Source organism: Cervus canadensis, chromosome 14 (genome assembly GCF_019320065.1).
Source record: "Cervus canadensis isolate Bull #8, Minnesota chromosome 14, ASM1932006v1, whole genome shotgun sequence".
Lineage (NCBI taxonomy): Eukaryota > Metazoa > Chordata > Mammalia > Artiodactyla > Cervidae > Cervus > Cervus canadensis.
The window spans coordinates 1,736,409-1,761,666 of record NC_057399.1 but is presented as its reverse complement, the minus strand read 5'-3'; the positions used below and the strand labels follow the sequence as shown (position 1 = coordinate 1,761,666).

Here is a 25,258-nt window from a genome sequence, read left to right as displayed (position 1 = left end):
GAGATTCAGTTTCCTCCATCTGGCCATCACACATCAGAATTCTAAAGTACTCAGTGCTTAGCCACAGAGCCCCCACCAAGGGAATTTAATAAATGCACAGGGCCTTGATACCATCCAGACGTTCACATACAAGTGTATGTTTTTCAGTTAATAATGCCCTTCTGAGTTCCACATTCATAAATCCTAAATGCCCACTTGGCTTCTGTCTTTGGATGTACCTTTGAAAGCACTTCAGAACTCAACATGCCCCAAACTGAGATCGTGATTAGACTTGGTCCAGAAGAGGAGAACCGACCCTCCCAGACCTGGTCCCGCCCATTGCTGCCCTGTCTTAGGAAAGGGCATCCTGATAGAAAAGCCCGAGAACTGGGAGTTCACCCAGATGCCCCCTTTCTCCCTTCCTGCATCCAGCCTTTCATTTGTTGTTGCTGTTTTTGTTTAGTCACTAAGTCATGTCTGACTCTTTTGCGACCCCATGAACTCTTTTGGACAGGCTCCTCTGGCCATGGGGTTTCCCAGGCAAGAATACTGGAGTGGGGATGCCATTTCCTCCTCCAGGGGATCTTCCTGACCCAGAGATTGAACTCAGGTCTCCTGCCTTGGCAGGTGGGTTCTTTACCACTGAGCCACCAGAGAAGCCAACTCTTTCATTGAGCCTTGTCATTTTTTACCTCCTAGATAGTGCTGGAATCCCGTCACTTCTCATAAGTGCTACTGTGGTGGTCATCATCCTCTTTTACAGGCATTACTGCTGAAGCCTTCTAACCAGTTTCTTCAATTCTGTTCTTGCCGCTCTCTGAATCCAGAGTCTTCTTTTTGTGTAATGTTTTATTTTGGAGTTACTTCAGATTTATGGAAAAGTTGCAAGAATAGTACAAACAATTCCCAATTATTGTTATCAGTTATTGACATTTTATCACATTCACTATATCACTTCCTCTTAACACACACACAAGTTTTCTCTGACCCATTTGAAAGATACAGACATGATGCTCCTTTGCCCCTTAAATATTCAAGTTCCTGTTTTATAAGACGACGTTCTCTTACATAACCGCAGCACAGTAATCAGAATCCAGAAACTTACATTGATATCATCCTAGTGTCTGAGCTATGTTGGGCTTCCCAGATGGCACTACTTGTGAAAAACCTGCCTGCTAATGCAGCAGACTTAAGAAACGCAGTTCACCTCTTACACTGTTGGTGGGAATGCAAACTAGTACAGCCACTATGGAGAACAGTGTGGAGATTCCTTAAAAAACTGGAAATAGAACTGCCATATGACCCAGCAATCCCACTGCTGGGCATACACACTGGGGAAACCAGATCTGAAAGAGACACGTGCACCCCAATGTTCATCGCGGCACTGTTTACAATAGCCAGGACCTGGAAGCAACCTAGACGAATGGATAAGAAAGAATGGATAGGAAAGCTGTGGTACATATACACAATGGAATATTACTCAGCTATTAAAAAGAATGCATTTGAATCAGTTCTAATGAGGTGGGTGAAACTGGAGCCTATTATACAGAGCAAAGTAAGTCAGAAAGAAAAACACCAATACAGTGTATTAACGCGTATATATGGAATTTAGAAAGATTGTAACGATGACCCTATATGCAAGACAGCAAAATAGACACAGATGTAAAGACAACAAACTTTTGGACTCTGTGGGAGAAGGTGAGGGTGGGATGATTTGAGAGAATACTATTGAAGCATGTATATTACCATATGTGAAAAAGATCGCCAGTCCAGGTTCGATGCATGAGACAGGGTGCTCAGGGCTGGTGCACTGGAATCACCCTGAAGGATGGGATGGGGAGGGAGGTGTGAGGGAGGGTCAATATGGGGGGGATACATGTACACCCATGGCTGATTCATGTCAATGTATGGCAAAAACCACCCCAATATTGTAAAGTAATTAGCCTCCAATTAAAATAAATTTTAAAAATAGGAGGAAAAAAAAAAAGAAACACTGTTCAGTATCTGGGTCAGGAAGATCCCCTGGAGGAGGGCATGGCAACCCACTCCAGTTTTCTTGCCTGGGAAATCCAGTGGACAGAAGAGCCTGGCAGTCTACCGTCCATGGGGTCACAAAGAGTCGGACATGGCAGAAGCAACTTAGCACCTTATTTATATTTCCCAGGATATACCAGCTCATATTTCTCTGTAATGCCTTTTATAGCAAAAAAAAAAGTAACTTACTGGTCCAGGGTTCAATCCAGATGACACATTGCATTCAGTCATGTCTTTAATCTCCTTCAGTCTGGAAGTTTCATAGCTCTGTGTCTTTGATGACCTTGCCATTTTTAGGAGTACAGGCCAATTATTTTATGTAACATCTTTCAATTTGTGTTTGCCTCATGATTCTTCACAATGAGGTTGAGGTTACTGTTTTTGGTAGAATTACCACACAAATGGTGGTACATGTTATCAGAGGGCCCTTGATGTCAGTTTTCTCCAGAATCCCCTTTTATTAATAGACTGATCTAATCTCGTCTCTCATCTGTTTAATATCTTTCAGTGGATTTTTCATTGCTTTTAGGTTAAGTACCAAGTTCCTCTTGGTACCTTTGATATCCTTCTAGTCTCCTGCTCTTTGTATTCCTTCAGTTTCAAAGACTTCTCTCCTGCCTGGGAGCAGTCTACACAGATTGTTCCTTCAGCCAAAAGGCTCTCCACCCTTCCCCCCATCCCACCTTTGCCTTAGCCTACCTACTAAGCAGGAGCTCCTCTCTCAAATCATTTCTGATACCCCTTTCTACATGGGAAGGACAGAGAGATGGCATTTTCGTTGGTTGAGGGGGAGGGTAGTGTATATGAGACTCTCCGTGAAATTTCATTTGAATAACCCTTTTTTAAGACATGCATCCTGAAGGCTGGTGAGAGTGATTGGGCTTTGTAGCTATCTTCTTGCTCTGTTCCCTCCAAACCCTGCCCCTTGATCCCACTGCAGATGGCTCAGTGATGAAGAACCCGCCAGCCAGCACAGGAGATGCGGGTTCAATCCTTGGGTTGGGAGGATCCGCTGGAGGAGGAAATGGCAACCCACTCCAGTATTCTTGCCTGGGAAATCCTATGGACAGAAGAGCCTGGTGGGCTACAGTCCATGGGATCACAAAAGAATCGGACACAGTGAGGGACAAATCACCTCACGCACACACACACACACTTGCCCCTTGACCTGTTTCCCCTTGACTTCCCAACATCAGATTGCAGTTCGATCAGCAGAGACTCAAGGGGTCCTGATACCGCCTAGACCACTCCCGTGTTAGGAGACTTTGTGCGGTGCGGCCTCATCGTTCGTAACAGCTTGTTCTCCGTGTGTGTGGCTACGTGATCAGTTTTCCCTACCCTGTCAGGATGACAGGCACATTTTGCTCGTGGTCAGTATCACCAGCCTCTGAGTGCTTGACCCAAAAATCAAGACTCGTGAACGAACAAGTGAAGATGAATACCTCATTCCCCCTTCAGCACTTCACTAAATGAGGCCGTTCCCTGTCCCTCCTTCTGGAAAGTCACCTCTGCCTTCACCCCGCGTTCCTCTTCTGTGTTCCTGCTCTCCCACACCTCTGCACACTGTCACACGTGCCCTTCCTGTATGAACATAATGCCTCTGCTGTCCCTGTCAGAGCGTTTAGTTTATTCCATTGTGATTGCTGGTTCCTGTCTGCCTCTACTGCAGTGCAAGCTCCTCAGACTCAAGGATTAGTTATTGTCATATCCCTCTACTTTGCCTATTTTAATCAAGAGTAAGCCTTTATAAACATATTTTGAATGAATGAATGTAGTTATGCCTCTCTCTTTCCTGATTATAAAAGTAATGCATTTCAAAGTAGGAAAATGGGAAAATGAAACATATAAAAAGAAAATGAATTGCATATCATGTTCATTCTACCTTTCACTATTTTTCTAGACAATAGGTTATTTTTAAAGACCTTAGGTTATTTATTTAGTTACTTATGGGAATACTTTACCTATTTTAAAAACTACTAAAAAAGATTTTTTTTTTAATTTAATTTTATTTTTTTTTTATTAGTTGGGGGTAAAAAAGATTTTTGTATACATATTTTTTTGACCGTAACATTTTTTAAAGCCACCCTTTTTTTCCATAGAAATTATTGTTAAATAGTGGGTACAAAGATGTGTTCATCTGTAATCAGAATTTTTCTAATATCATTACCGCCCATGTTTCTTTAACGTAGATTTCTGTGAAGAGACTTGTTTCCTTGTTCAAAAAATTTACACGGTCAAATTTAGTAATCATTAAGAACAAAGTAGTACATGTCTTCCTCTTTCGTAGCTTAACATTTACTAGCTCTTCATGGTTTAGCCATTAACTTAATTGGACCTAAAAACAAAATATTTGCATCTCTGTAGTCAGCATCCATTTGCCACCTGGGGCTACATTTCTGTGGCCCTTTGTCTTTGGCGCTATTACACCATGGTCAGGCTCTTCTTTGAGCATTCAGTCCCATCTACTGGCAATTCTCAAATCCAGAATAACTCCAGATATTTCACAGAAGTCTCTGATGTTATAAACAATGTTTAGCAACAGTAATACCTGAAATTTTTACTTTTTAAAAAATTATTTTTTAATAAGCAGTAAATGGGTTTTCCTGGTGGCTCACAACGGTAAAAAAAAAAAAAATCTGCCTGCAGTGCAGAAGACCCAGGTTTGATCCCTGGATGAGGAAGATCCCCTGGAGAAGGAAATGGCAACCCACTCCAATATTCTTGCCTGAGAAATCCCATGGACAGAGGAGCCTGACGGGCTACAGTCCATGGGATCTCAAAGAGTCAGATGGGATTGAACACAGCACAGCATACCATTTCTAATCACTTGTTGAGGACAAAACTAATTGAATCAATCATCTGTAATTTGAAGGCTGAGTTGTGTGTGCCCAGTAGGGAACAAACAGGATACAAGTCCTCTGATCCAGTTCTCTTTGTAAAGGGAAGTGGACATTTATAACCTTCTTGTAAAGAGTCCACGTGCGTGAAATGAGAATAGTATTGAGACTGGCCTATCTTTACACTTTTATTAGAATGCTTGGTTTTTTAATCTGATCTGATAGTAAATATTTTTAAGAAGTCTCTAAGTGAAGGTACACATGTGACTATGAAATGAGATGGGAATTCAACATCTAATGGTAATAGAGTATTTTTCTGAGAAAACGCCAAGCATTTTTTAAAAAAGCTTTTCACATTTAATTTATGCCAGTCAAATTTGATTCTCCTAGTAGTAATTTTCATTCTCAAGAATGAAATTCAGAATTCTCACTTTTGACTAATAAAGGCAAAATGTAAACAGAGAATCTGGGCAAAGGGGATGTGGGACTTCATTGTACTTATGTTCTTAACAGCTTTTCTGTGAACTAGCTGCTGCTGCTGCTAAGTCGCTTCAGTTGTGTCCGACTTTGTGCGACCCCATGGACAGCAGCCCACCAGGCCCCTCTGTCCCTGGGAGTCTCCAGGCAAGAATCCTGGAGTGGGTTTCCATTTCCTTCTCCAGTGCGTGAAAGTGAAAAATGAAAGTGAAGTTGCTCAGTCGTGTCCAACTCTTGGAGGCCCCATGGACTGTAGCCCTAGGAATTATGTCAAATTCTCACCTTTTTTGCTAAAATCAGATGCATATATATATTATTCAGGTTTTTAATCTTTCCTGGAAGATTGGCAGATATTTCCCATTATTTGTTTCAATTTGACTTTCGTATCTAGCACCTAATTACCAAGTCAGAATTTGATAAAAATCAGTTTAGCAAGAGGATAAAGTACTATATATCAATTTGGTTTTGGGTTATAGAGTCTTTTAGTCCCACACCCATACTTTGCCCTTTATTTTTAAATTTAATTTTGTGTTGAAGTGCTAAAATCCTTTTGCAATCTACCTTGTACTTCTGATGTGTTTTCTTCACATATCACCTTGGTCAAGTTTTTCTTTTTACCAACATTTTTTTTTTTCTCCTGACATGTTTGCATTTTCAGCCTCCAGTGTAATTCTTCTGGTCAGCTCATAGCACTCAGTTAAATTCTGAGCTTGCCAAAGTGAATGATTTTTGGTTCAGATTTTTTTGATATAACGTATATGTGAAATTAACCTCACCTTCTAGAAATTACTCCCTGAGATACGGTGAGATTTTATAACACTGAGAAAAGCTAGCTTCATTTGCCAAAATTGGACACTCAAGGCACAGGTAACAAGTGACTAATTCATTTAAGCAATGAATACAGAGGTGACTCTGAGCCGAATTCCGATTTCTACTTGTGGTAAATTCTGGTTGGTAGGCAGCTAAGTGTTCTTGACAGACACCTGACCTCTCTGAGTCTGTTTTGTCCTCCGCAATATGAGGGTCCCATTCGGCCTTCCCCTCAGGCTTGTTGTCAAATGCAACCAAGGTGAAGTCAGGGCCAGTGATTGGAAAACTATACAATGCTGTCGTGCCTCATCTTTCCTTTTCTCTTTATTATTCTGCATAGCACTCTTTTAATTTTTCCATTTGAGGGCAGAACTCTTTGGCTTTTTAATGTTCCATTGCCATGTAATTCTTAAGCTTGATACCACTTGGTTACTTTTCATCTTTCTGATTATTATTTTGGGTGAGCCTTGCTGCCACTCCTTTCAAACTGTTTCATTTTGTGGAGCCGGTACAGTCACCATGAAATCACTGAGGATTATAACCTATTTAGGATAATTTAATCTTTTGTTTTGCAGTCCTAGACTGTCCAATCTTCCTGGCTGGTCCCTAAAGGATGGAAACGCTTTCTTGGACAAGGTAATGATAAGCTGAAGTGTATCTACACCCACTGGAAAGCCATCTTGTCATTCTGGAGCCACCCGACAGTAATGTGACTAATGGACTCATTTCTTCCCCTTTGTCTTCTCCCTAAAAACTCCTGTGACCCGTGTAGAGTCTTCAGTACTTGGTAATAACTGTTTTTAAGAGCTTTTTAAGGAGTCTTGGTGTTCAGACACAGATCCAGTTTTCACATATGTAAAATCTAGGGACTTCAGCTGGAAATACATTTTATCACCCCAAAAAGAAAACTATTATTTCTAGAATTGTGATGAGTGTTTTAGTGGCATTGCTTGTTAGAGAATTCCATCCATCTCATTTCGTTTTGAGGCTATACTGACTTTTCCTATAAGGAGTGAACTTTTTTTTTTAAAAAATAACTTTAAAGCCCACCAAACACTGTTGAGTTTTAAACCGCTCTTCTAGGGGTCAGATCACATAGGGCGTTGTCAGAAGTTTGGGTCTTCTTCTTGGGGTAATGAAGGGCCAGAGAGGGTTGCTGCAGGCAGGGCCATCCTCTGCGCAGACCGTTGGCTGCAGTGTGGAGAACAGACTGAGGAGCCAAGTGTTTCACTTTTAGGCCGTGTGCTCGGGGGGCGTGAGAGGGAAACACGTGTTCAGGTAAACGTGACCACAAGGGCCTTCCAGACTATGATCTATGATCGTGGTAGCCTGGCCTGGACACTCTTATAATTTGTGAAAAAAGAACATGGTTCTTTTAACAGGAATCTAGGAATTTGGAGTTCTATTAATAACTTTAATCACTAACTAAGCCTAAACTGAATGACTCAAATCACTTTTTATTTTTTTCAAGGCTGTTAAATTTTTGCCATTAGATTGTCTTCATGGTATGCCCTTCCTCAGATCAATTTTTAGGCATTTAAGTTCCATATGAGAGACCAGAGATACGAAACAAAAGTTAAAACTTACCTAGCCAAATTTTCTTCTGAGAAAAAGTCAGAGATAAAGGAAGATTAGACACTGTAAAGCTTATCCACGCCATTCTTAGACCTCCGTGTCATTCTTCCTCTCCCCAGTTTCATAATTAAAAGACTGAATGTGAGGATCCTTAAAATGATTCATCTGAATGAGGCATTTCCTTCTCCTCATAGATATTGTTAAATGAAGAGGAGCTCTTTTTACAGAATTAATTCCTGTACCTGCCCCCTCACCCCAGCTTCAAGTGCAGGCCAGATGCATGACTTGAAATCAGATTTCCCTCATAGCCTAACTATAAAATTAGGTGACATTCAAGAACCTATGCACCTGATGAAATTTCAGCCTGTGTCTCCTGCTGGCTGTAAATCATTGTTCCCAGAGAAAGGCTCAGAAGCATCCCATTACCCATGCATTGTGAGCAAGATGACTTGCATGTGTCTGTGGGAGCATTTCATTAGGAGGGAGTGGCGAATAAAATACAGTGACATTGTAAGTGCTCAGAATGGCAAATACGCTGCTCCAGGCCAGGAAAGATGAGCATCTCAGAGGAGGCTCTGTCAGGCGAGGTAGGCAGACCCTGCACCCTGATGCATGGCAGGGCATGGAGAATGTGGGGAAGATTACACAGCCGATGAAAGGCCAGACAGTGCTTTGAAATTTCCCATGATTTGTCTTTAATCATTTTCAATCTCATCCCGAGGGAGTTGGGGGTCTTCATCCATTAACCGTAATTGCTCATTTGTTTTTCACTGGCAGGTATATTATAATTACAAATGGTTTCAGTCTCTTTTTGGCTCGGCATTTCACTGGTTAAATGGTAGTCATATAAGGAGAGGAACCAGAGTTTACAGTGGAAGGCAAGAGTAGGAAATGTTCTCTAAGCTTCTGATAGGAGACTTGTAAAATTCAAAAGGAAGAGAGCAGACAGTTAATGCCACATTTTCAGGTAAAGATTGAGAGTAAAATCATTCCAACTCCAATGTATAAGTAGAGATATATGACTATACAGAAATTTATGTTCAGTGACTAATGAAAACACAGTGGAACACAATTCCAACTGTATTTTTCCCTTTCTGGGAAAAACAGCAAGATTTCTATCTTGCTACAGAGTCATAGACAGCTTTAACTTTGGAGCATAAACTCCTGCATAGATCTCAGTACAGTGTCATCACGAGAAGACAGCACCTCTGCTGGCCTCCTGGGGGCCCACTCCAGCCGCTTCAGTGTCCGCTGTCATAATTCCAGCTGCTGGTGCTTGTATGGCTTTGCCTGACAGTTTTTTCCTGAAGCTACCCTAGATGCAGCAGTTGCTGTATAAATATCCCAGGTCCCTTGCCTCTGGGTAGAATCACTCCTGGGTGTACGTTTGATACCATTTCTCAGTCTCCCTGTTGCGCACAGTGGTACGTGGCTATGTGACACATCTATTATCGGCCAGCTTCTTCGCCCTTTATCACTTGCCCTTCCTCCTGCTACTTTTTTTCTTTCTTTTTTTTTTTTTTAGCACCTCTCTTAAAAGCTTTCACACACCCTTTTCTCAAGGTCTGTTTGTGAAAGAATTTGAAGTAACACAGGCCTATTAAATACTGTAGGTCATGGGCGGTGTGGGGAGTTGCAGTATATAAATATACTGGTTTTTTTTTGAATGGTGGTATGGAGGTGATTTAATCCCTATCCTGTATTCTATATCTCCTTCCTTATTTGCCCCTCAAACCTTGGTAGAAGGAGAAGGGGGTTCCAGTTCATTTATCTGCACTCTGGACTCCCAATCTAATTGCAGAACAGAATCACTGCACATGCTTGTCATGGATACAGGTCCCATGTCTGATCCCTTAGATGTTAGGTAAGACCCAGGAGTCTACTTCCATCACTGTTCTGGATCATTCTGATATTTATTGCTGGTGTAGTCTATATAACTATTGTTTGGAAAGCTCTGGGTTGGAGTTGTGTAAGCAGCATATGTCCACACATGGCTTCCTTGAAGAAGCATCAAGAAATGTGCATGCGCGCCCTGATTTTTTTAATACTGAATAAAATGTTCAGCTGCCCTAAGCTTAAACAAGAACCAGTTGATCTAAATAACCTTCCCACTTTCCTCCAACTCCAGCCTTCTGCAGCATTTCATAGAGAGTTTGGTTTGGGGATGGAATTTCTTCGGCACTGTGTTTATTGACCATCTCTTCCTAGAATTTTTTTTCTTTCATGTCTTTCAGGAGCTAAAGGAGTGCTCAGGTCATGTATTTGTGGATTCTGTACCTGAATTCTGCCTACCAGAGGTAAGATTAAAGTGAATCTTCTCGTAGGAACAGAGCATATCTGATCATCTCTCAGAGTGAAGACAAGAAATAATTTCAAGGGGCTGAACTTCTTATTTTCAAATCAAAAATGAATCTTATACTAGGCACTTTGTTATACAACTAAAATTCGATCATTTAGGAGCTTTTTGAATTGTCCATAAATCACTGAAGTCATTCCTTCCTAGCTCTTTCTGTAATCCCCATTGGCATTCACACTGGGGCATAGTGTTGAGCAAGGTAAAGAATAACCGAAGTCTTTCAGTTCTGTAATTACAGTCATCCCTTAGTCTCTGAGGGGATGGGTTCTAGGACCCCCGTGAGTACCAAAATCCACAGATGCTCAAGCATCCAATATGATGGGGTACAATGAATAGAGGCCGCCCTCCATATCTACAGATTTCACATCCAGGGTTGCAGGAGGCCCACTGGATAATGCCCCTGTCTTAGGTCAGCCACACTTTTTCTAGTCTTGAGTAGTTGGGAATTGCTGTTATTCCGCTAGTACAATAAACTGGAAAACTTCTTGCTGACTTAATAGCACATGAAATATTGCTTGAAATTCACAGATCCTGAACTGAGTCACGGATATCTGTCGCTTATATATTATCATCACAATGAGACTTGTTATAAGTGTCTGAGTCCAGTTCCATTGTTTTAAAGGAAACAAAGATCAGTTTGCATTAGTCTTAAAGGAAACATCTCAACTGACAGGCCTGATCCCCAGAGTGGCCTGGGCGGAGATCTCAGCACACAGGAGAGCCGTGGGGAGGCCAGTAGCCTGTCCAGGTTCCTGGGGAAATCACTGAGAAGCACCATTCTGCTCTTCCCGTGTCCCCTGGGGTGTCAGTGCCTGTCAAACTGACTCACAGTTCAGCGCCAGAGAGAAAAGAAAGCGGGTGTGCTGTGTCTCTTAGTTTTGTCCTTTCTTCCTATCTCTCTTCCCATTTCTACAACTTTGTTGATACCCTTCAGATAAACTTTCTCTCTCTCTCTCTTTGAAGTATGTGAGGTGACCTTTTAGGACACCAGAGCAAAGAAAAACAGAGAAGGACATGGTCATTGAAGTTGGCAGATAAGGGAGAGAGTTTGTGGTGAAGTGATAGGAGCAAGGGTGAAGGGGACAGCAAAATCCTGAGCTCTCCCTAACTGCTGATAAAATTTTGTCATCTTCATTTGTCATTTAGGAGCTGGTGGGCCAGTCCCCCATCTCTCCAAAGATTCCTAGTCCCAGGTGCTTTTATTTTTCAGTTTACTGCCTGTGGCATTGACCGCTGCAACCTTCAGCTTGACCAACAGCGGAGAATCCCTGGCTTGGGGTTCTGGGGTCTTTCTGACTTGCTCCATAGACTCCTGCTAAACTTTGAAATTAGACAGTCATCATTCCACAGTTCACTTTTGCCAAGCTAAAAGCAGCAGTATTATATGTAGGATTCTAGAGCCATAGGGTTTTTTTTTTTTAACTTGCATCAGAATTTGTAGTTTATGACATGTTAGTGAAAGTTGCTTAGTTGTGTCCAACTCTTTGCGACCCTATGGACTATACAGTCATTGAAATTCTCCGGGCCAGAATACCAGAGTGGGTAGCCTTTCCCTTCTCTAGGAGATCTTCCCAACCCAGGGATTGAACCCAGGTCTCCTGCATTGCAGGCAGATTCTTTACCAGCTGAGCCACTAGGGAAGCCCAAGAATACTAGAGTAGGTAGCCTATCCCTTCTCCAGAGGATCTTCCCTATCCAGGAATGTAACTGGGGTCTCCTGCATTGCCGGCAGATTCTTTACCATCCGAGCTACCAGGGTAGCCCATGACAGATCAGTAGTACTTACTGTTTTAAGGGAAACCAGGGCATTGTACGATCAGGAGAAAATAGGAGAGTCTTTGAATCAGGAGAGAGAGACTTACTGCACAGTCCAGCCTTGGCTGACTTGTGGCTGAGCCATACAGAACTAAAATTCTAGTCTTCATGGAATTTATAATCTAGTGCAGCTACTTTAAACATCTTTGTATTCCCCCAAAGTCTGCACCACAGACTGTGCATAAAGTCTAGGACAGTATAGTAAGCAGCCAATAAATTATGATTGTTTTGATCCAATTCATGGTCTGTAGAACCCAAGTGTCTCTATTGGGCTTCCCAGGTGGCACATTGGTAAAGAATCTGCCTGCCAGTGCAAGAGACACAGGAGACACGCGTTTGATCCCTGGGTCCGGAAGATCCCCTGGAGGAGGAAATGGCAACCCACTCCAGTATTTTTGCCTGGGAAATCCCATAGACTGAGGAGCCTAGCCGGGAATAGTCCATGGGGTCGCAAAAAGTCAGACACATCTGAGCCCACACATGCACAAAAACACAAAGAACCAAAGTATCTGTATGCAAGAAGTTTAAAAATAATCTTTATGGGATATCATTGAGTGAAAGTAAATGTGTGTGTGTGTATATATACACACACACACACATAGTTTGGATGTTAAATTTATTTCTCAGAAAATTGTTTATGTAGGCAGTCTTTGATATATATACAGGCAATACATGTGTATATATATATATATATTTGTCCCCCAGCTGTCCTCACCAGATTTCTTATCATTATAGACTCTGTGGGCTGATTCTTACATCCTTAAAGAGAAATTTCAAATATACCTACCCAGTTTCTGAAGAGGTAGAAGGAAGGGAGGGAAGTTTTTGGCCTTTACTGTTGCTTCAACTCTCCTTTCCTTGTTTTCTTCTGTACCTGTCACTCTGCTTCTCTGTCTTAACCTTCTCATTTGTTTAAAAATGGTTCTGGAGAGGAGGTGAGAAATAGGACCAGTAGACCTTCCTTCATTATGTGAGGATATAGTCTTGGAAGTGCAGTATGCAACATGGAATTAAGTTGTGGTCCTTAGACATTTTATTCACACAGATTGCCATTGCCTTGGCAGTGAGTAGCTTTTGACTCTAATCTCCTTTCTGTCCTAAGGAGCTGAAGCTGATTATGCCTTGGTGGCTTTATTAAATCAATTTACTTTACACATAAAGTCATTCAACCAGAAAATACCCACAGCCGAAATGGTGTGCTGTCTCTGTCATTTGCAAAGATGGCACAGACATCTTTGTCCCAGTCTGTGGGGGACAGAGTAGCTCTGTGCCCCAGTCTCCTAACTAAAACTCTTTCTTGAGTTACCCCATGCTGTCTGTACTGCCCCATGCAGTTTCTGTGGGATAAGTTCCGTGAGGGAGAGCTCAGAGACTGAGGAGATGTCTTTGAATCAGAGCGGCTAGCTTCTCACAGTGGCGCCTCCACGGAGGGCGCCACTTCTCGTGATGTATTCCTCCAGCAACAGTGCACCGAGGCCTGTTCTGTCCTGGCTGCCACAGCTTGAAGGGGACAGAGATGAGTCCCATAGGATTTTTTATCTCAGAGACGTTCCAGTTTGGGGAGACAAGGGCATCCTTTGAGGTGCCCACCATAGTAAAGAATAGTAACTGCTTTAAGAGGGATATTGACAAAGTGCCTTGGCAGTTCTTAGGAAGAAGTGCTTCCTTTCATCTGGGCAAATCAGGAGGGCGTAGCAGAAGAAGAGAATTGAGTCTTAAAAAGCAGGTAGGGGAACTTCCCTGGTGGTTCAGTGGCTAAGAATCTGTATTCCTAATGCCTGGGTCCCCAGTTCAATCCCTGGTCTAGCACACAGGACTAGATCCTATGTGCTAAGACCCAGCACAGCCAAATGAATAAGTAAATATAAAAAAATAAAAAAGCAATTGCCCCCCCCCCCAAAAATACTTCATAATTTTTTTAAAAAGGCAGGTAGAGCTTAAATTTATGTAAAAATCATTCCCTTCTACTAAAAGTTTTCATAAAATTTACTCAACATGAGTAGCATTATTCCTCACCTGCCAACCTGTCTTTTTCCCTATTCACATGACATTAATAGTGGAGTAAATGGTAGGCTGAGGGTTATGATTAGGGTAGAGTACAAGAGCATAACCTCCTTTTATGACTCTGCCACTACATTTGGGGGGGGGATCTTTATCCAGCACTAGTGGTCTAAAGTCACCTCGAGAAAAAATAAACTTGTCTCCTCCATTGGACTTTTGAAGAGCTGCTTCCTGTGTGGTGCTCCCTCTCAGCTGCTTCCTGTTACCTGGCTCCACCTGGCAGGCAGCGGCGGCTAAAGTGTCCCGTTGTCATTTATCCTCATAGGTCTGCCTTTCAGAACTCTGTTGTGGTAAAAGCAGCAGCCGTCCTGTCCTGCTGCTCCATGTCGGCACTGGGGAATATCCCCGCGCGAGAGACCAGAAACGTTAGAGGAGCGGCATCATTATTCTGTAGCACCACAGCCACTCTGCCTTCTGACAGTGTCATTTTTCAGCCCCATCGTGCTGAGCTGTGTGCGGAGCACAGACACGTCTCACTCCCTCCCCTTTTTTCTCAGACCGAGCTGATAGATCTGTCTACAGTGGATGTGATCCTCATCTCTAACTATCACTGCATGATGGCCCTGCCCTACATCACGGAGCACACCGGGTTCACAGGCACGGTCTACGCCACGGAGCCCACCGTTCAGATCGGCAGGTGAGGGCATCTCTTCTGGAGCTGTGAGTGAGCGGCTGGAGAGCTCCTCCCTTCAGCAGTGACTGTTAATAGAGTGCTGTGCCCAGAGGCACCGTGGTTTGCTCCCGAGCAGCTGACCTGGAGGAACAGAATGAATAGACAACTCTGCAGATAAAACAAGTGTTCGTTGGAGTTGCCTAGAAATGGATGCTGGGAATAGTGGTCGTTCAGTCTTTCTTAGAAAAATGGAAAGAGAGGGACAACTGTTCTGTGCAGACAACACTAATTAAAGGAGGTATCATTCAGTAGGTGCCACCGAGATGCAATGCAGAGGGCTTTGGAGGAGAAAGGAACACAGCATATTTAAGAAAAAAAGAAAATTTACTACTTTGCTTTCAGAATTTCCCTCCCTTTCAGTGCAGACTATAAACAGAGACGGCTTGCAGGATTTCCCTGGTGGTCCCGTGGTTAAGACTCCACACTTAACACTGCAGAGGGCGCAGGTTCAATCCCTGATCGGGTAACTAAGATCCCACATGCCAGTAAAAGGAAAAAAGACAGAGATGGCTGGTAGAAAACAGGATGAGTATGTAGATGAAGTTGTCTGTAGTGTTGACAGAGTGAAACTCAAGACCCAATGAAATGAAAACCTCACAGTCTTTCTTTGACTCTGAGAATGCTATGAGCCAGATGCCAGCCTCTCCCAGGTCTCTGTGGGACAGAAGGTTGTTTCAAGTAACCAGAGCATCATTTAGTGAGAAAAAAAAAAATTATATGAAGAAAATTACCCCAGAACAGAAAGAATTGTGTTGAAGCAAACAAACCGGTATGGTGTGAGGTAAAACTATCAAGACCTAAACTACAGGATCTAAGTGCAATATAGGCTCTTAGTTCTAGGTTCTAGAGTCTGGCTGAAGTCCAGCAAGATGGAATTACCAGAAGTGAAGCAAAATCAGTCTGTGTTTTTTGTGTCAAATTTATTACCCTCAGTGTGTACAGAAAAATTGTAAAAGATCTGAGGGAAAGACGTAATAGAAAAGTAAAGGTGATGGGTCAGTTTCAGGGAGAGGAGAAACCGACAGCATTAGATTGTCTGAGAAAGCTAAATCCTGAGGATGCACACACAAGAATGAATGTTCTCCTAAAAGCTACAGCCACAGCAGGTGTGAGCCTGAATCCCAGATCTTCGAATGCCAGAACAGGTGCTGCTCCCTTGAGGTGAAAGTCAATGATGGTATTAGGAATAAGTAAATAAATGGAAACACAATGAAGTCTTCCAGCATTCAAATGCTAATACGTTTATGGCTTGCCATGCCTATATGTTTATTGGGAGAGGATTTAAGTCGATCCAGAACATCTGTACTGGATTATATGGGGGAGTCAGGACGTTAAAAGTCTCTTTCTAGCTTTCTGGTCATCCTGCAGCTATCCAGGGTCCTCTCGTGCGCTGTTCCATGGCTTCCTCAGAGCATGAGATCTTTGACCCAGTTGAGCGAGGCCTCTCTCAGGTTCCCTCAGGTAGGGGTCTGTGGAAATCCAGCTTGCAGTCGCAGAGCCTGTCCTCTGGCAGGTCCTTGAGTTAGAGCTTCAGTATTAGTTCTTAGAGTGTTCTTTTTTTCTTTTTTTTTTTTAGAGTGTTCTTGCATGTGGACTTTTGTTAATTCCTAAAACATATATATGAAGAAAATTTGTTTCACCAGTTTAAAAAATGTCCATTTAATGTTGTCATTAAGAAACAATCCTGCCCCCACCTCTGCTACCGCCAAAATCAGATACTTCATGCTCACTTAGCTTTTTCTCCTGCTGTATTTTTAATTACTTAAATAAAGGCAGAGATCTTAAGAGTGAGAGTAAAACCATAGGTTTAAATATTTCAGACTTCCAAGATAAGCAACACTCCAGGCTTATTTTAAAGGTGAATTAAATCATTTACATTCTGAATTTTTAACATGGAAATACAAGACAGAGTCTGAGTTTTTGTTCAGGTTTATATAAAATGGTGCCCACATTTATATGAAACAGGAAGAAAGATGATTGGGGAGGGGCAGGCAAACAAGCCCGTTTCTCTTGACTGTGTTAGAGTGCAATGTTTTTCTGACTCTCTTTTTGAGTGTTCATTGCTGTCCTTGTTTCAATCCAGGCTTCTCATGGAAGAGTTGGTGAACTTCATTGAACGAGTGCCCAAGGCTCAGTCTGCCTCCTTGTGGAAGAACAAGGATATTCAGCGGTGAGTAGTGGGCGGTCTACTCCCCTTGACCGTTGTGGGAGCAGGGGAAGGACTTAGCAAGCAGTCTCAAGTGTTTCCTTGTTTTCTGCTTAGTTTATGCTGTTAGAACTAAGATTCTCTTTTCCCTATGTCTGATTCAACCAACAGATTTTGAGAGGCAACCATGCCATATGCAAGGTAGTATGCTAGGTTTGGGTGTTTTTTAAACTTAGTAAACAATTGGCTGTCTCTTTGAGGTGCAGAGGGGTTAATGGGAAGTCAGACAATGAAACACATACATTACAGTCTTGGGTGGCATGTATTGTAACAGATGCTTGGTGACAAGGCTATAGGCACTCAGAAAATGAAGGTGTTTCTTTGCTTAGGGAACTGAGGAGGGACATTCCATAGGAGATGACAATTAAGGTACGTCTCAGAGAAAGAAAAGGACTTCTCCTGATAGAAAAGGTCATAAAGTGGGGTCCAGGCAATACAGCAGTCCCCAACCTTTTTGGCACCAGGGACCCATTTTGTAGAAGACAGGTTTTCCATGGACTGGGGCAGGGGATGGTTTGGGGATGGTCCAAGTGTATTACATTTATTGTGCACTTTCCTTCCGTTGTTATGACATCAACTCCACTTCAGATCATTAGGCATTAGATCCCAGAGATTGGGGGCCCCTGATATAGTATATTCAGGCAACATATTCAGTCCAGGGTGGATTAGAATTGGTTGAGCACAGAGGGGGAAAGGTGAAATGTCCCTAGACAGGGACACTGGAGCAAGATGATGAAGAGTCTACCGTGTGAAGACTGATCTTTCTGTAATCGGGTATGGGAAGTCCATCGCGGGAGGTTGACAAGGCAGGGACATGATCACACGTCTGCTGAGAGGAAGCAGCCCTGGAAGCGGCATGGAGGATGGATGGAATACAGAGACAGGAGCAGGGAGCCCAGTGGCAGAAACCCAGGCACGAGAACAGAAGCCTGAACTAAGAAGGCTGTAGCAGGAGAATGAACCGGTGAAGGGAGTGGAAATGCAGTCGAGAAGGCAGAGAGGCAGCGTGGTTCTTCTCCCGCGCTTGCCTCTGATGGACAGTAGAGGACACCAGTCAGTCTTAGCGCATTGCAGCGGGTCACCCCTACCAGTTGCTGCACGCAGCCTCCAGCACCCCAGCCCTCCAGGCCTGGGTCCAGAGTCAGAACTCGTCTGTAATTTCTTAGGTGTGTTCCTTAATCTCCTACCCATTCCACTCTCTTCCAGCTACCTCGTCACTGAGTTCTTTCCCTCTAGGTCCATGATTTGTGAGCCATCTATTACCTAAACTTTAGAATGTCTTGGGTTTTGTAACATTCTTTCTACAAGGATACATGTAGAATATGAATAGGCTTCCCTGGTGGCTCAGACCATAAAGAGTCTGCCTGCCATGCAGAAGACCCAGTTCGATCCCTGGGTCAGGAAGATCCCCTGGAGGAGGAAATGACAACCCACTCTAATATTCTTGCCTGGGAAATCCCATGGACAGAGGAAGCTGGCAGACTACAGTCCATGGGGTCGCACAGAGTCAGACACAACTGGTCAACTAATACACACTATGAACATGTAGCTAGGAGAATATGCTTTGTTTGGTTTTTGCTTATATTTCATTTTTTTTTTTTAATGTGGACCATATTTAAAGTCTTTGTTGAATTTGTTACACTATTGCTTCTGTTTTACCTTTTGGTTTTTGGCCCACGCAGCACGTGGGATCTTAGCTTCCCAACCAGGAATCAAACTTGCACCCCCTGCATAGGAAGAGGCGGGGGTCTTAACCGCTGGACCACCAGGGAAGTCCCTGCTTTGTTTTTATACTGTGACCGTCTCAGAGTTTGAGAATATGAGTCTCCTCTGTGCATTCCTTTATCACATGTGTTACTTACCTTCTTTAACTTCCGTAGCACTTGTTATGTGCCTCACCCTCTAATCAGTGTTTTCTTTAATTCACTTAGTTCTTCAACATGATCGTTTCGCACAAGAGAAAACAGGCACAGCGAGGTTAAGTAACTTGTTTGGGTCACCCAGCTAGTGGATGGTAGGATTTGGATTCAAACCCAGGCAGCTGGGCTTGTCTGGATCCCAACACCGAGCCGCTAACCCCTGTGCTGGGCGGCCCCTCAGCCATTACAGGCCTCTCCTGCAGAGTGTGTGAGCCCCTCATGTGATGGAAGGGGAACACATAACAGTGCGCATCTTCTGTGTTTTATGGTCTCCTTTGTGTCTCTGTTTCCGTCCCTGGGGACATGGTATCTGTCTGACTTGTCATTAGGGAACGTTTGGTGGACGCATGCGTTTCTGAGTCTTCTCAGCGCACGTGGCTGCCTTCCTTGATCTGCCAGCTTAGTACAGGTTCCCTCCCGTCCCGAGTCTTTTTATTCTCAGCTTCCTACCTCCTCCTCCCCTTTTTCCCCCTCCTGTCTGCCCACTGGCCCACACATGTCCCAGTTGCTCTTTTCATCCCCCTCCTTAGAAACCTGAGGAGTTTGTTTTCACTCGCTGTGGAACACGTACACCTTGGCTCCCCTCACTTCCTCCTTTTATATTTATACCCTTAAATATTCTGCCATGAAGAATTTTGGCACACCAGTGATGATGTTCAAAGGTCACTGTTTCCTGATTCCCAAACCCTGGGCCAAGCCTTGAGACATCCAAGTCTGTCCTTTGCCTTTTTGTCTGTGACCTTGGACAGAATCCTTGGCAGTGGTCTTTGCTTCCCACTCTTTGTAAAATACAAGATTTTTTTCGGGCCTACCGAAAAAAATGCCATCGTATTTTAGGGGAAAAGGTGAATTGAACTTGAAGGAACAGAGGGCTAGGGAGGAGGCCTGAAAGTAATTTCCTAAGGTGCTTTAGGATATCTCTTTTTTTTTTTTTTAAAGGTGCTAGTTGAAATAAAATCTTGAATCTGTTATCTCGCCACCTGGTGGGCAAAAACCAGAAACTGTTGAGAGGTAGCTTGGTAGAGAAGAAAGAATAACATGGACCAATCGGAGACTGTATTTCATTACTTCGTGTATCCCGAGCATATTTCTGATCCCCGCCAAGCATTTTATTTTGGTTTTTGAGTGTGAGATGAGCCATAGTTACTGATAGGGAAAGAGAAGAGTCTGATTATTGGAAAGATTACACCGAGGTGACAGACAAATCAAGCAAGCCATGTCCTCTTTTTTTTTTTCTCTTGAAGAAATTCAGCATAAATATTAGAACTGGTAGAAAAATGTGAGGAGCTATTTTGTAATTGACATCAGACAAAAGAGTTCTCTCAAAATAGTCACCCAGGATTTCATCTCGGACCAGAATACTAAAAGTATTTCATGTGAATATTTATGCTGAAGGATTTACACCCCTTGAAAAGTTCCCTGTGTCATAAACCAGAGGATATCATATGTCCCAAGACAGTGTAACAGATTCTATCATGAAGCAGTGACCAAATGATACAGCTATATCTTTTCTTTATCTCAATTTATTTTTTAATTCCTGCATCCCCCTTGTTCCATTCCTATAAAATAGGAGTCACAAACTCAGATACCTCTAGGGATGAAGAAGAGGTAGGTAAGTTCAGGAGTGGGGTTGGCTGCCCAGAACCATGGCCCGGCGACCACACCTCTCTAAGGGGCAGCTGACGCGCAACTTCAGCACATTTTCGGCCATATGGGAACGCGAGCCCATCACTGCCAAAACCTGTTCCTTTTTTTTTTTTTTTTAATGAAAAGCTCAGGATCTGGATGTTTCACATGTGATTTTTTTTTCCTACCTTTTAAAAAGTTGGCTCTCACATTAAAATAAAATTCTAGATGAACACCTCAAGTGGAACACTTCCATGAGTTGGATTCAAGCCCCTAAGTTTTGACCTAAACCTTATACAAGCTGTCTCATGGTTAAGTTTAAAATTAATGCATCTTAGTAGCTTAAGTTACTCATAAGACCATCAACCAAAAAAACAATAAATGAGAATCTTTCAGACTCATTGGTTTCTGATAAATTCCCTTAAATCACAGGAAGTTAGTTTGAATTAGCATTTGATTTAGTATTATATTAGTGTGTTTGACCAACCTGCCATCCCCCCCAAAAAAACCATTACGCTTGCTTTTTGGCAGCTGTCAGACTCCCCAAGTCAGTTGACACTGCCCCCTGAGATTTATTTAGAAGTTAGCTATCCTCCTTCCTCATTTTGACATTGTAGCTTACACTTCTTAAAAGAGAGATTTTTGAAGGGTAGGGAAAGGAGAATCCCCTACCATAAAATTTTCGAGCCTCTGACATTCCCATATACACTTCAGAATTTAGGTTTTTAACGGGAAAATTTAAAGCACAATATTACACTGAAGAAACTAGCCCATCCTCTAATATTTTTTATGTGAGGGTAGCGTTTTTTGTACAAGACTAGAAATCTACAATTATAACTAAGAGACTAAATCATTACAGGATATTGTCACAATCCTCTGACAGGTGTTAAGGAATTATGCATCGATATATTCCTGGCTGAAATGTTATGGCCATTTTCAGTACTCGGAGCTTAAAATGTGGGTTTATACCTTATAGAAGACATAATTTTTTTTTTAAAGCATACTGTACTTGAAATTCCTCTGTTCTGACACTCCTTGGGTATTTATAGATGAATTTATCAGATCTCACTATGTAGTAGGAAGAAAATTAAAGCTCTGGGCTTAGAGGTCAAATAGACTGGTGTTTGAATTTCAGGTCTGCTTTTTAGCTGCAGAAGTTTCTCTCTTCTAGGCTCTGCTTCCTTGTGTATACTATAGGAATAGTATTAGCAGCGTCACAAGGTTGCTGTGAGGACTAAATGAATAATACAAGTAAAGTCCTTAAAACAGTGCCAGGCACACAGTAGGTGCTCAGCGAACACCCGCATCCTTTCTCCCTTTAATGATACACGTGGCTCACATCACCCCCCTTTCAGTAACCATCACACATCTGCCTTCCTCAGCCTTACTTATCTTTCAGCACTACCTTTCCTAGTGAGAGCAATGTATTTAGTATAGCAGAAGGGAAGTTATTTCCCTAATCCCCCTGTTGATGATCGTTAGCAGTATCATTCAGATTCTGGGACTCAGTCTTCTCTTCTGTAATACAGGAGAATTGAATTGAACACAGTTAGCTTATGTTAGAGTTTTTAAAGATGTCTTTAAGCAGGTTCTCAGAGAGTGGTCGGAGAAGGCAATGGCACCCCACTCCAGTACTCTTGCCTGGAAAATCCCATGGATGGAGGAGCCTGGTGGGCTACAGTCCATGGGGTCGTTAAGAGTCGGACACGACTGAGCGACTTCACTTTCATGCATTGGAGAAGGAAAGGCAACCCACTCCAGTGTTCTTGCCTGGAGAATCCCAGGGGCGGGAGAGCCTGGTGGGCTGCCGTCTTTGGGGTCCCACACGACCGAGGTGACTTAGCAGCAGTAGCAGCAGCAGAGAGTGGTGGTACTTGATGGCGTCATCACAGCTTTGCAGTTCCAGAAACTTAGTCATTTCATTTCACTTAGAGTCAGTTGAGGGGCAGGTTCGACCTAACTAAACTCCCAGGATACTGACTGACAGACAGAAACTCCACTTAATTACTTTATCCTGAGAACCGGGGGCGTTCTTCTGCCCAGGACTCTGTTTTGGGCAGCAAGTCCACTTAAAGAGATCAAATTTTAAATAAGAGGGTTTTGATAAGCAGAAAATGAAAGCAGAGATGGTTTAGGCCTTCTCAAGAATTATTTATGTCATGCTTTGGTAGCCTAAACAATTGCCTTTGTGCTTTTAAGAGAGAAATTGATCTGAAACAAAAATCAAGGTTTATAATCTGATTTCAGTTTAGTATTAAGAAATGCTTGATTTTCAGGTTTTGCTTTTGGTAAATCCCATAAAGATCATCATACTTCCCTGGAGACTCGGTACTAAAGAATCCGCCTGCCAGTGCCGGAGACTCAGGTTTGATCCCTGGGTCAGGAAGATCCCCAGGAGAAGGAAATGGCTAATCGCCAGTATTCCTGCCTGGGAAATCCCATGAACCAAGAAACCTGGCAGGCTACAGTCCATGGGGTCACAAAGAATCGGACATGACTGAGCAACTAAACAACAAGAGCAATAAAGAGCATCAGTCCGCTGACACACCTCCATCCCCCCGCCACCTCCGTGTGTATTGAGCACACTTCACTATGATGAGAGGAAAGAAATTTTTTCTGCTTCTTTTCTTCTTTGTATTCTGCTCTTATATTTATTTTGTTCATTCAGCCATTCATTCATCAAACACTTAGAAAAAGCCCAACCAATGTTTTATTTATAAGCTTCTAAGTGGTCCCTGTGGATCTAAAAGTCTTGCTCTTTTACGAAAACACGTGATCTTGTGCTGGTAGGATGGAAGAAGAGACAGCAGAGTTCTGGCGTGATGTCAAGCCCTGGGGAAAAAAAATGTTTATTAAGCACTCAAGTGTGATAAGAACAAAACAAAACAATGAAATCTTTTAGAAAGTACTTATTAAACATTTAGACTCTGGGAACTTGACTTTGATAAATTAGAAAGCCAGCAAAAACAGAACTAGTTCCCACTGGGTTTCCTTATCCGACTTATCCTTAATCAGTCAATAATCCTAATGGCTTTGAATGGCTTTGTAAAGGCCTCTCTATAATTATGGCCTCAAGCGTAAGTTTTGGGGAGAGCTGAGTTAGGTGAGATGTTAGGAGGTAGAAGGAGAAAGGGACCATGTATCTTGAAAGAGTAAAGATGGTGTTAGCGAAGGGAATTTGGGGGTAGAAATAGGAAACTCAGAGGACTTCAGTCTTGTTTGTTGATTAACTCCCAAGGGCCTGGCATTATGATAAGTTTGTAGGGAAATGCCCCCAAAAGTTTAAGGCATAGTACCTGTATCCAAGGAGCTTGTTGAGGCAAGATTACATACTAAGTGGCGAGACTTAGGCCAGGCTTAGCAGGTTAAGCAGGGTTTGAGTGAGGAAAGAGGTCATTCTAAGATAAGAGAATATTGTGGGCAAAAACGTGGCAACATAGCGTGATTGAGAGGGGACCGATTGGGTTCCCGTTAGCCAGTGCACACCAAGGGGAGAGAAGCATTGCCAGCTAACCACGTACAAAAGAATATTCAGACTGTTCTTCTGGAAAAGCCAACAGTACATTTGACTGATTTCCTGGTTGAAGTCTTCTGTCTAGCGGATAGAAAATTTATCAAAATTGTTTGTGAAAACATAGTCACCAAACCTATGTGATAAAGGAAACCTCTAGATGTTTCCAATAGAGAAATGACAAATAATTAGTTTTAGGTCTGAAAGTAGTATAGTCTATATATAAGGTGCCAGAATAAGATACCCAAAGAATTTAAGCATAAGAGTAAGGGGGAGGAATTTATAAGCACTGAATAATCATAGATATATAATGTTAATAATATAGTATACATATACACGTGTGTGTGTGGTTACTCATTTGCTGTGGTCTTCAACAGTTTTTGAAGGAAACATTTTACCGCCCATTTAGATTTATGAAGGGAAGAAAAGAGGTTAGGTGAATTATTCAATGTTGCAACTAAAGCAGAAATCAAATTTAAATTGGATATGATGACCATGCTGCAGATGTTCTGTACAGTTAGAGTTTGTAAAAATGTCATTGACCAGACCTGAGAAAAGCCCAAACTTAGTTGAAAACAGTGCCTCTGTACCAGAGCACGGCCCAAGACACTTCCTAATTTGTTAGTAACTGGGTCTCCCACCAGGCCACCCTTCTCTCAAGGCTTCACCAGGAGGATTCCCTTCCTGGCTCACTCACGTCGAGGTTGGAAGGATTCAGTTCCTCAGGGATGTTGGACTGAAGCCTCCCTCAGGTCCTTGCCACATGGGCCTCTCCTCAGAGCATCTCATAGCATGGCAGCTGGCTACATCAGAGCGAACAGGAGGCCAAAGGAGAGATTGTGGACAAGAAGGAAGTCACAGTCCTTTGTAACCTAATCTTGCAAGTGACCACTTGTCACCTTTGTCATATTCTCTTCACTTCGCTAGCCGGTAGGTCCAGCCTACATCTGGTGGAGGGAGCTCACACAAGGGGGCGAGTATGGGAGGTGGGGAGCCTAGGAGGCTGTGTCAGAAGCGGCCTGTCACCCATCCTCAGCTGAGCAGGTCAGACTTGAGACCAGAGTCGTGAGGACCTGCCTGACCTTCCTCTTCTGGCTCACTGATCGGTTTCTCCCAGATGCTTTTACCACCTCCCATGCTTTCTTAGGGCTCACCTCTCCCCAGACTTATCAGTGAGCTTCAGATAACACAGACACATGGATCAGTGGAACCAAATAGACAGCCCAGAAGTAAACCAATGTACCTAAAGTCAGTTAAAGAATGTGCATCTGATCTAGCCGGCGTGTGACTTGTTAGCACAGTCTCGAGCAGAGGTGTCTCTATGGTAGGGCCTTGGCAGAGCTGAGAGCAATTAAAACAGATCCAACTGAGATGAAAGA

General features: G+C 42.8%; 1 protein-coding gene across 1 annotated transcript in view; it reads left to right on the top strand.

Moving 5' to 3' along the window:
• The window catches only part of LOC122453251 (integrator complex subunit 9), a 120,782-nt gene that overhangs the window by 40,740 nt on the left and 54,784 nt on the right, over window positions 1-25,258 (top strand). Inside the window, exons 3-6 of the mRNA XM_043487166.1 lie at window positions 6,713-6,773; window positions 9,947-10,009; window positions 14,442-14,581; window positions 16,701-16,787. Coding sequence (XP_043343101.1) covers window positions 6,713-6,773; window positions 9,947-10,009; window positions 14,442-14,581; window positions 16,701-16,787 — 351 coding nt within the window. The remainder of the gene's footprint in view (window positions 1-6,712; window positions 6,774-9,946; window positions 10,010-14,441; window positions 14,582-16,700; window positions 16,788-25,258) is intronic.